Raw genomic sequence first — 12,442 nt, 5'->3', positions numbered from 1 at the left:
ATCTGTTGGATCATAGAAAAAGCAAGAGAATTCCAGAAAAACATCTACTTCTTCTTCATTGACTATGCTAAAGCCTTTGACTATGTAGATCACAACAAAGTGTGGAAAATTCTTCAAGAGATTGGAATATCAGACTACCTCCTGAGAAATCTGTATACAGGTCAAGAAGCAATAGTTAGAACTGGACATGGAACAACGGACTGGGTCCAAATTGGAAAGGAATATGTCAAGGCTGTATATTGTCACCTTGCTTATTTAACTTGTATGTAGAGTACATCAGGCAAAATGCCAGGCTGAATGAAGCACAAGCTGGAATCAAGATTGCCGGGAGAAATATCACCAACCTCAGATGTGCAGATGTCACCACTCTGCAGAAAGTGAAGAGGAAATATCCACTGTACTTTATAATGTCTCCAATAAAGCAATCAGTTCAATATATTTTTGAGTCACTCAATGTATTTTAATATTTTTTCCATGCCTGCCTCCTTACAACATTGTAAGACTCTTCAGGGTAGAAGCTGGATTGTACCATCTTTGGGATGCCCAGCATTACACCTAATGGATAAAAGTTGTGTAAAATATTTGATCAGTGAGTAGTGAGTAAGGGGATGAATGGATCTGGTACCATTTTCTTCCTCTAAACCAAACACAAGATTTTTCAAAATGCCACATCTTCTCAGCTATGATCTGAGATGGAGTGGGCATGCTTACACCTGCACGTCTTAACCTGATGATATGCTTTCAAGAGACCACCCATCTGCATGGAACACAAACACAAATAAAGGCTTGAGGTTTAGTGCACCACAACTCCTAAAGCGGGAAGCACAGGAAATCACTTGAGATTTAAGAAACAGAAAGAATGGGAGTTAAAAGAAAGCAGAATAACTCAGAGATAAATGGATTTGCCTTGGATCAAAAAAAAAAAAAAGCACATAAGAAGTTTGCCCAATTGAACTTTTTCCTATTGAACTGGACCTTTCCTTAGTCCATTCCAGGCCCCTCTTCACACCCAGTGGCCTTATATGAATCTGCTGGTCCCATCACTAGCAATAGCGGTTTTCCTCATAGAGCTTCCAGTCAATTTTCTCCGTTTCCAGAAAAATGCCTACTAATATCATTGCAAAAAAAGAAGTGACCAACTTGAGCTTGTAACTTTCCTCCAGGAGAATCTTTGGTTGAAATAACTTTCCTTTCAACCTCCACCAGGTAGGAGGCAAGTAGACCCAAGGTGACTTACTCTATTTCCAGGAAACAGAGATGCTTATTTTCTTTCCCTCCACAAACATATAGAGGACCTATTTCTGTGTATTGACCAAAGCCTGCTTTCCTTTAGACTTGTAGGTTGGTAAATTAGGTTGGAAAGGTTGGCACATTTTAAAAAGTATGGTTACAATATCCATATTAATAATCAAGTAAATAGAAATAAAAATAATTAAAAAGAAAAGGTAAATTATTTTTACAAAATTGTAATTGCTAGCCAGAGTGTAAAAGGGAAGATCACTTGTGAGGTTAAAGATATATTTTCATGGACATTGTACAAGATAGTGTTATCAGTGATTTTAGAAAGAGGATGTGTTAATCGAGATAAAACGTATTTTCAGATAAAAGTTTTGTTCTTTATTCCTAAAAGAATGTGTAAGCAATACTGAAGACAGTGACTGCTTCAGAAAGAAACATATTAAATGTAAACAATGATTCACACAATTACAAAACTGTTAGTCACTCAGTTGTGTCTGACTCTTTGCAACCCCATGGACTGTAGCCTGCCAGGCTCCTCTGTTGATGGGATTTTCCAGGCAAGAATATTGGAGTGGGTTGCCATTCCCTTCTCCAGGGGATCTTTCCAACCCAGGGGTTGACCCCAGGTCTCCTCAATGCAGGCATATTCTTTACCATCTGAGCCACCAGGGAAGCTGCACAATTACAAAGGGAAATAGATTACACTCAAGAATTATGAGAGTATACTAGCAAGATAAGAGAAAATTTGGTTCATCAAAATAGATAATTTTATAAATAGACTACTCATTCACTCACAGATACTTATTCATTGTCAGCTGTGTATCAAAGCCTAAGAAAACATCTAGGGGTACTAAACTTATAGACACAGACCTCAAGGTATAGCCTAGTGGCAAAAGAACACCACTGAGTAACAGTATTACATGGCTAAAAATTACTAAAAGCAGGAATTCAGAGTGTGGCTTCACATCCTCACTGCTGTCACTACACTATGAGAGCTCAGGCAAGTTACTTAACCTCTCTGTGCCTCCATTACCTTCTCTTTAATACAGTAGTTATAACATTACTTTCCTCATAGTGTTGTGAAGACTTGTAAACTGCTTAACCTAAGTATATGCTGCAGCTGCTGCTAAGTCGCTTCAGTCATGTCCGACTCTGTGAGACCCCATAGACGGCAGCCCACCAGGCTCTGCCATCCCTGGGATTCTCCAGGCAAGAACACTGGAGTGGGTTGCCATTTCCCTCTCCAAAGCATGAACGTGAAAAGTGAAAGTGAAGTCACTCAGTCGTGTCTGACTCTTAGCAACCCCATGGACTGCAGCCTACCAGGCTCCTCCATCCACGGGATTTTCCAGGCAAGGATACTGGAGTGGGTTGCCATTGCCTTCTCCAACCTAAGTATATAGCAATAATTTATCAGACCTATGACATAATGAGATCTATTTGCTGTTATGGAGTTATGTGCACTGCACTGCATCTTGGCAGCAAGAATGAGTTGGAAAGTGAGTGCTTCTGTCTCTGTTGTCTCTGTGGTGGAGTCAGGAGATGCTCTTCAGCTTTTGAGGTGCAGCTAAGAGCTTTAGTAGGTGTTTGTTAAGTTGAAGAAAAGAGCATTCCAGTGAAGGAAGAAGCAGGGAGGCAGGCATGGAGACACGAGAGAGGGCTGTGTGTTGGGGATCCACAAGCGCCTTTGTATTGTCAGAGCATGGCCTGAGACAGAGGATGTGGCAGGAGATGAGGCTGGAGAAAGAGGTGGAGGGTAGAATGAGTACGGCCATGGGTGCCTTGCAAAGCGATTCAGACTATGTGCTATATATATACAAAGGGAGCCAATGCAAAACTCAGAGTAGGACTCAAACAGATTTGTGTACAGAGACATAACAGTAGGAAGATCTATTTAAGAAGGATGGGCTTTTGCGATGACAGCTTAAAGAATGAGGTTCCGATCATGGTGGCAGAAGAGGCATGTATAAGAGATATTTAGAGGTAGTGTAGGTAGGGCTTGGTGGTTGATTAATTGGATATGCAGAGCAGTGGGGCAAGGAGTAAACGCAGATAAAATCCACGTTTTTATTTGACCAGTTGTAGACATAGCAGTACCATTACCAGGAAAAGAAACAAGAGAAGTATTAAGACTTGGACGCAAGATGCTGAATTCTCTTTCAACATGTTTCTATCCAGTACCAGGACACTTCTCTCCAGACTAAGAGCTCTTTTTTGTCCTGGTTGACAGATAGAAGACAAGAGATTCATTTGACTTCAGAATCTTCACTTTTGTCTGTTTTGTTTCTCAGCACATTTACCAAGTTATCATAGGCATTAGGTATATTACAATATAAGCATTACTGAAACAGAAAATTTACACAAAAGATTTTCAACAATACCTTCTAACTCTATCCCCTCTATCACAATAACTTATATCCCATTTTATCCTCAAAAAAGCAACAAGAAAGGAGGCTTCCTATGTTTGCTGTTAGGGACCTTTTGTTCTTTACAGACTTATCATGATCTACACCTCCAATGGTAGATTTACACCTGCAATGGACTTCCTGGTGGCTCACAAGGTAAAGTGTCTGCCTATAATGCAGGAGACCCAGGTTCGATCCCTGGGTTGGGAAGATCCCCTGGAGAAGGAAATGGCAACCCACTCCAGCACTCTTGCCTGGAAAATCCCATGGACAGAGGAGCCTGGTAGGCTACAGTCCATGGGGTCGCAAAGAGTTGGACATAATTGAGCGACTTCACTTTTCACACCTCCAATAATTATATCAAAATTGTCAGTCATTCTAGACTCTTGTGTACCACATTCCATCTTATTTCTTAGGATGTGTTTTCCAACATCCTGTAATCAGATATTAAATATCGTAAGTTATATGGATTATATTTATAGATTTCCCAGGTAGAGAAATCTAGGCGCTATAGAGAGAGTCATACACGGAAAACAAACTACGGTTACCAAAAGGGATAGCAGGGTAGAGGGGTGATAAACTAGGAGTTTGGGATTAACATATACACACTACTATATATAAAATAGGTAAACTACAGGACCTACTGTATAACACAGGGAACTATACTCAATATCTTGAAAACCTATAATGGAATGAATCTGAAAAAGACTATAAATTCACATTGCTGTACGTTTGAAACTAACACAACATTATAAATTAACAATATTCAATTAAGAAAAAAAGACCAAAACAAAGAGAGAGGCATAAGAGTTGTAAAATGCAGAGAAAGGAACAATGTACTTAATTAAGTAGAAGAAAAGTCTACCACGAGTTATTCAACTGTAACCAGACTTCTTGCTTAAACCACAAGAAACAGTAGGAAGAACTCATTAAACACTGTGGTTTCCAGTTTGAATACTAGTCCTTTGAAAGTAACAGTGCTAAGTTTCAGGTGCTTATGGCATGTTCAGGTGTCTAATTTTAAAACTCTGGAGCTCAGAAGAGAGATCTGGGCTAGCTGTAGAGAAGGCTGAGGTGCCTGAAGTTATGGATGAGAGACAGAAGAAGAGAGGTCAATTTCAAAGCTCCAGGGAACTCGCATACTTACTGGGTGGATTTGGAAGATAAACCCACAAAGGAAGCTGAAAATGAACATCCAGAGCAGTAGATAAGGAAAGAGTTCAGAGTGATGTCATAGGAACTAAGGGAAGTGATGTTTCAGAAAGCAAGGTTGAACTTCACAGATGGACCAAGTAACATGAATACAGAGAAGGATATATTAATTTCTGTTAAATAAAATTGTTCATATACATACATACTTGTATATGTTAACATACAAAGTTTAATATTTTGCTTGAATATTGGTGTTTTTGTGCTGTTACAGTTTATTTGGAATAGACGGTAAACTCCCCAGAACTGTTGTGGGTCTCGTACAGGAAATATGCATGGTGTTAATACTTTATATAATTCTTTGTTGATATAGACAAGAATTTAATAATGCACCCATGTATTGGTTTTTTCCCCCAAGTTATTCTAAATTACTTTTCATTTGAGACATTTTATTTACTTATTCACTCATTCTTTTCTCCTCCTTCTTTTGGTACTTAATTATCTAGTCCCTACTATATTTAAGGCAGTAATTCTAGGTTTCAGGGTAGAAACAGGAATAAGACAAGAAAGCTGCCCCAAAGTTTTTACTAACCTTTCTCCCCCTAAAATCTTCCCTTCTTTGAACAGGATATTTTCTTGTTGTTTTGGTCACTTGCTTTCCCAGTAAGTTGTAGTAATTTTTATTGCCATCAACTAAAAAAATAAGTAGGCTGGCCTTATACTCATTCACCAGTATTGGCTGTTTTAATTTCAACAAAAAATAGATATACATTATAACTTTATTGCTATTTGATTTTGCATTTAAAAAAATTCTATCAATATAATTTCCCCCTAGATTTATCATTGTGATTATCTTTTTTCTTATGTAAATTTTATATTTATATTCTTTAGTCACTTATATATTGGGGGTCTCAATATTTCTGCCAACTTGTATGAACTCCTTGTAATAATGTAGTTATTAATCATTTGTCATATTTTCATATTTTTACCATACCTTTATAAAGGCTTATCTCATAACTATGGAAGAGAGGCTTGTAACAGTGTTTTAATCTTGAAAGTCTACCAGCTATACTTATAAAGAATATTCAAGAAAAAATGAATTAAAAGTTGGACAAACTACGCAATCTTATGTAATTTTATATAGTTTTTTTCTAGAGACCTTCTTTACTCAAAGAAGAACAGATTTTAAAATTTATCTATGCTTATTTACTCTTCTGGTGTGCCTTATTAAACTGTTGACTGTTCCCAAACTGAAACATACCATAAACAAGGGTGGTTTGTGGCAATGTGGCTATCAGATAAATTTCATTATATTTTATTCTAATGTTAGTATTCTATAATGTCTAGACTTTTTTCTGAAAGCACCATCTTTCAGAAAAAAAAGCCACATCCAAGTTGTAAAGACTAAATCTTTCAGATTGTGAAACTGATTAACAAGGTTTCATACAGTTCAATTTCATATATAAAACTTGGTTCTTTTTAAATTATGACCAAATGTTTATAGTCTTATAATGGGGCAAAATACTGTTGTTTTTTATTTTCTTCAATGTGTCATCTTTGCCAACAAACAACATAATTACACTAAGCAAAAGAGTAACTCCATTTTGTAAACACACTTAACAGGAATGTGGGAAAATTAAAACATTGTTTGCCTGTTAAAATAAACATGATCAAAAAGATAAGAACTAACAAGTGTTGGTGAAAATGCAGAGAAAACGGGCCGTTTGTGCACTGTTGGTGGGAATGTAAATTGGAGTAGCCACTATGGAAAACAGTATGGAGGATCCTTAAAAAATTAAAAAAAGAACTATCATATGACCTAGCAATTCTACTTGTGGATATTTATCCAAAGGAAATGAAAACAGTAATTTAGAAAGATATATGTACCCCCCATTTCATTGCAGCATTATTTACAATAGCCAAAGTGTGGGAGCAACCTGTGTCCATTGATGGATGACTGGATAAAGAAAATGTGGTCTATATATGTGTGTGTGTGCATTTAGCCATAGAAAAGAAGGAAATCTTGCCATTTGTGACAACATGGATGGATCTTTAGGGTATGATGCCAATGAAATGTCAGACCGAGAAAGATAAATACCACATGATCTCAATTATATGTGGAATCTTAAAAAACATCATTGATGCAGAAAACAGATTGGTAATTGGCAGAGGTGGGGTTAAGCTTGTGGTTAAGGTAGTTATAAAATAAATAAGTTATAGTTATAAAATAAATAAGTAAATAAACATATTTAAATATTAAATAAGTAAATAAATAAGTCACGGGATATAATAATATAGCATGGTGATTACAGTTAATAATAATGCATTGTATATCTGAAAATTGCTAAGAGAGTAGATCTTAGACGTTCTCATGACAAGAAAAAACTGGAACTATATATGGTGACAGATTTTAAAGAGACTTATTGTGATGATCAGTTCACAAGATATACAAATATTGAATCACTCTGTTGTATACCTGAAACTAATATAAATGTTATATGTTAATTATATCTCAATAAAAAAGGTTGTTAATAACTGACACAAAAAATTAAGTGGGACAGTTAATTGTTATGTCTAAAATAATCTTTTATTCAAAGTACTTCCCAAATTATTCAGTAGGGAGTAAGAGAAGGAATAATGGAAAAAAAGGTTTAAGTGAATACCGGATTCTACGTTCAGAAGGAAAGACAGAATCAGAAAACTGTATATTTTTGCAACTCTCAACAAAATAACTGATTTAGGCAAGGATCATCAATTAATGCTCAAATCATTGACTGAAAGGATGTTGAGAAACAGGGAACTCATGTGGTCTCAAAGGATCACATCATGGATTATTTATTAAGTAAATAGAAAAAAATACAGTTCAAATGAAACAGCACCTAGGTAGTAGTTTTGCAGAAAATGTTTACCTAGAATCCAATCGTAAGGAACAATCAGAAAAATCCAGAATGTAGGATATTTTATATAATGGCTGGCCTGGGATCTTGAAAGGTAAAATTTAAAGAAAAAAAAGAAAGGCTAAAGAGACATGATAACCAAATGCAATGCATGAACTCTGGGGATTGGATAAAAAGAAAATCTGAATACTGACTCTGTATTATATAGTATGTACTACTGTTAATCTTAGGTATCATATTATATATACATAAGACTATATAGCTACCTGGGGAAATGTCCTAGGAAGATGCATATAGAATATTTAGAGGTAAAGCATCATGATATCAGAGACTTATTTTCAAATGTTTCACACTACACATATGAATTAAAAAAAAAATATATATATATATATATATTCCCTGGTAATTCAGCGGTAAAGAATCTGCTTGTTAATGCAGGAGGTGCAAGATACACGAGTTTGATCCCTGGGTCAGGAAGATAGACTGGAGAAGGAAATGGCAACCCACTTCAGTTTTCTTGCCTGGAAAACCCCATGGACAGAGGAGCCTGGCAGGCTACAGTCCATGGGGTCGAAAAAAGTCAGACAGGACCTAATGACTGAACAACAACAACATCATATATACATACAAAACTATATTCCTACATAAATATAAAGGATATGTAAGTGTTCATTATACCATTTTTTGAGCTTGTCTATAGATTTGAATATTTTCAAAATAAAGAGTTGGGGGAGGTATGTTTTCTGTTTACGTCAGTGATATTCTAAGCCTGGAGTAGTATGACTCAGTCATATAGTAAGTACACACAAACACACATACTATTTCAACATTTGGTAACTAGTTCATTGCTGATGTGTATCTACATCAGCTAAACAATTCCAGATGTAAAACTGGGGGAAAAAAGAATAGTTTTCAAAGGCTTTGTCTGCTCCAACTATCTGGTGTACACGCAAGTCTTCCTGGCAGTGTGCAGTATTCCCTCCCACTACTCCCAGGAACCCCAGACTGAACTACTCACACTTTCCAAATGAAGCCTTTGTTCATGCTGTTTTCTCGGTCTGAAACACTGTTCCTATTACTTTACTTGTCAAAATCTTACCCAGTCTTTAAGGCTTAATTCAAATTCTTCTTCCTCCACGAAAGACTGACACCTCCTCCTTCCAACTAAAATAAATCACTCCCTGCTCTGTGGTCTCCATACCTCTTTTGAAACACATCCTCATTCCTTTTTGCATTACTGTCATTTATTCCCTGAAGAGGGAGTTTTGTTTAAAGTGTTGCATAGGATAATATCTATATTCCAGAATAATGCTCAAGGCCCCCATGATGTGGTGCCTGCTTCCTTTTGAATCTTAAGTCTTGACACTCCGTCCTATAGACATGATGCCAGAGCTATGCATGTTTAGTCATACAGTCGTGTCTGAAGCCCTCCAGGCTTCTCTGTCCATGGGATTTCCCAGGCAAGAATACTGGAGTTGGGGAATGGGGAGAGAGGTGGGAAGGCAGTTTGGGGGAGGAGGGGGCATATGAATACCTATGGCTGATTCATGTTGATGTATGGCAGAAACCATTAAAATATTATAGAATAATTATCCTCCAATTAAAATTAAAAATAATACAGCAGTGGGTTGCCATTTCCTACTCCAGGGGATCTTCCTGACCCAGGGATCAAACCCTCATCTCCTGCATTGGCAGGTAGATTCTTTACCACTGAGCCACCTGAGAAGCCATCAGAGCTATAATATAAGCCAATTTTCCACTAGGGACTCCCGGTCCCTCAATTCCATGGCCTGTCTAGGAGAAAAGTGCTCCCCAGGATGCCTATGAATTCCTAAGGTATTCTCATATAACCTGCAATGCTGGTGACTTCTCCAGGCTACCACTTATTTGCTTTCCTTTGCATTTTAATTGATTACAATAATTCAGTCCCTTCTAAGTTTTGGCAAAATAAAACAGAACCTTTCCTGGAAAGCATTCTTGAGTTTGGCTTACTTTTGAAGGAGATGAAGGAGGATTTACATTTTCATGATACTACAAATTCCCTGGAAATTTAAGTATCCACTTTCCTTCTTATTTCTGTCTTATCTTCCCACTTTCCTCTTTCCATCCCTCCCAGAAGTAAAAGTTTGGCACAGCCAACTCCCAGGACTCCTCCCTCAAACAATTAACAAGGGATTAAACAAAACAAAAACAAAACCTTGTAGTTTCTTCCTAAGAGAAATTTTTCAACCAGCTTTTCACATAATTTTTTAAAAATCCATGTAAATCTAATCATGCCATACTATACAGCTTCATACATACACCATAATATTTCACACTTTAATGCTTTTGCGCATTCTGCTCCTTCAGCCTGGAATGTCCTTCCCTCTGTAGTCTACTTGGCAAATTGCACTTCCCCACTCATAACTCTCCCCCAATCTTCTCTAATCCAAAATAGTGGCTTCATCTTCCCTCTTTGGTTTAATCATTGTGCACAATATTTACCTTCACAGGATTGTAGCGATCTATTGTAAGTGTGTCTTCAATGCCAGACTACGGACTCCTTGAGGGTAGACACTGCACCTCACTGACTTTTATACTCCCAGCTTCTATCCCAGAGCCCGATCAATATAATACATGCTAATTAAATATTTTTCAAATGAATAATAAATGAAGAATGGATGAATTTTGCCTAGACCTGAGATTTAAGACTTCTAAGGTATAAAGAAAGACTGTAAAATGTTGGAACCATCATTTGCTTCAGAGAACACCTTCTAATTTGGAGCATTTATAAATTTCAGTGCCAAGGCTTCTTATTATCTGTCCATAGTCTGTTAAATGTCATACTTAGCAAGTATACTTCATTATAGTTCATTTAAAAAATTTCTAATATAGCCTACATTGAAGCAATAAAAAGTGAAAACTTCAGAGGAACTATTTAGAGATAGTTTTTCATAAAACAAATTCCACATAGAATAATAAAACATGTTTAGCTATTATCAAGCATAGGGCAACGAGAAAAACTGCACCACTTACTTGATATTTTTGTTCAAACAATTTAGTTTCTGTTGGGAGAGTATTTAAATTCCAATTCTTTTAACATGAATAAAACAGCATCCACATCTGGAACCCAGACCACATGTGATGGCTTCACAGAGTTTGCCCATTCTTTGTTTTGAAACAATGAGACAGAAAATATAATGTGTTCCTAGGAAGGGAATCACATTTGCAATGAAATTAAAAGAATAAATGGGGTCATTTTATTTTTGTGTGGCATACAGGCTGTTAAATGAAATTAGAAATTGTAATTTAACAGTGACTTCAATCAAGTAGAATTTCAAGCACTGTTCTCTTTGATATGCATTTTGTTTTTGAAAAATGAAAGGCCTAATATGTAAATCAGTAAAAAAAAAACACCAGCAAAAAAACAAACAAACAAACAAACAAAAAAAACACCAGCATATAATACCTGCATGACCCATTTTCAATTATAGTCCAAATGTGGTTTTTATGATCAAAAGGTAAGTAAGTCCTGAAAATAAAATGTAAAAAGGACAAATCATATACTATTTCCAGCATTTTTCCCTGCCAGCCAGCTCTGGGACCATAAAAGGAGGAGAAACTGCTCTAGTCCACATAGTCTAGGACGCATATCTAGGAAATAGAAAAGTAACATGATCCTGAATGCAAAACAGAAGGATGGCATCTATAAGGCACAACAGTCAGTTCCTTACCTGAATGTTGTACCAGATTAGGAGAATAGGTACTGAGAAATGGGCCAACCAACGAAAGTGAAAGTGAGTTGCTCAGCTGTGTCTGACTCTTTGCCACCGCATGGACTACAGCCCATCATGCCTCTCTGTCCATGGAATTCTCCAGGCAAGATAACTGGAGTGGGTTGCCAGTATTTTCCAGGGGATCTCCCTGACCCAGGGATTGAACCCGGGTCTCCTGAATTGCAGGCAGATTCTTTATCATCTGAGCACCAACAAAACCACACATTAAAAAAGTGAAGGAATGAAAGTGAAATCCATGTTTTTTAAATAAAAAGAAACATAACTTTTAGCCTGAAAAAAGAAATGAACTACTAGTGAATAATTATCTGTCTATGGGCCTTTACATAAAGATGTGTTTCTTCTCCCTCCAAGCAATTAAACATCATAAAATGAGCTAAAGATTTTCAGATTTTAGACTAAGCATAAATTTATTGATAAATAGATTCATTAGCCACATGAAGTGTCTTCAAATAAAATAAAGCTGTAAACTTAAGCATCTGAAGATTTCTTTACATTGATTGATATAACATTTTCCTGGAAACAGGAGGCAAGATAAGAAGTTTTCTGGTTCTAGGATTTGTAATACTTTTTGTAAAACATTAGAGATAACCTGAAAATTTTATTTAATAATGTTGTCTAACCAAAGTGATTGTATGATTAGGTCTAAAGAAATATAAAACAGAAGCTAAGTATTTTTAGTTTGCATAAACTGTTGCTATCTTATTGGAAATACACCTTCTATACTAATATATCATCAAATAATCTTTATATTAAACATTTTTAGGGTTTGATGACACTTTCCAGACATAGAAAATTAAAGGAACTTTCAGTGTCTGAGTGTGATAAAATCACCGATTTTGGAATCCAGGTAAGATAATTATGTTTTGTTGTTGTTGTTGTTAAAGAATTAAGATTGAAAATTAAGTGCAAATTGAATAACCTTTGTGGGTAACAACAGGAAAAAAAAGAAGCGGAATGAAACTAATAATACATATGT

General features: G+C 36.2%; 1 protein-coding gene across 1 annotated transcript in view; it reads left to right on the top strand.

Moving 5' to 3' along the window:
* FBXL13 (F-box and leucine rich repeat protein 13) overlaps window positions 1-12,442 on the top strand; it is a 209,643-nt gene that overhangs the window by 160,988 nt on the left and 36,213 nt on the right. The window contains exon 18 of the mRNA XM_043871784.1: window positions 12,230-12,313. Within this exon, the coding sequence (XP_043727719.1) occupies window positions 12,230-12,313 (84 nt within the window). The remainder of the gene's footprint in view (window positions 1-12,229; window positions 12,314-12,442) is intronic.

This window comes from Cervus elaphus, chromosome 18, assembly GCF_910594005.1.
Source record: "Cervus elaphus chromosome 18, mCerEla1.1, whole genome shotgun sequence".
NCBI classification, from domain to species: domain Eukaryota; kingdom Metazoa; phylum Chordata; class Mammalia; order Artiodactyla; family Cervidae; genus Cervus; species Cervus elaphus.
Note: the sequence above shows the minus strand (reverse complement) of the source record. Positions and strands in the feature narration are given on the sequence as shown.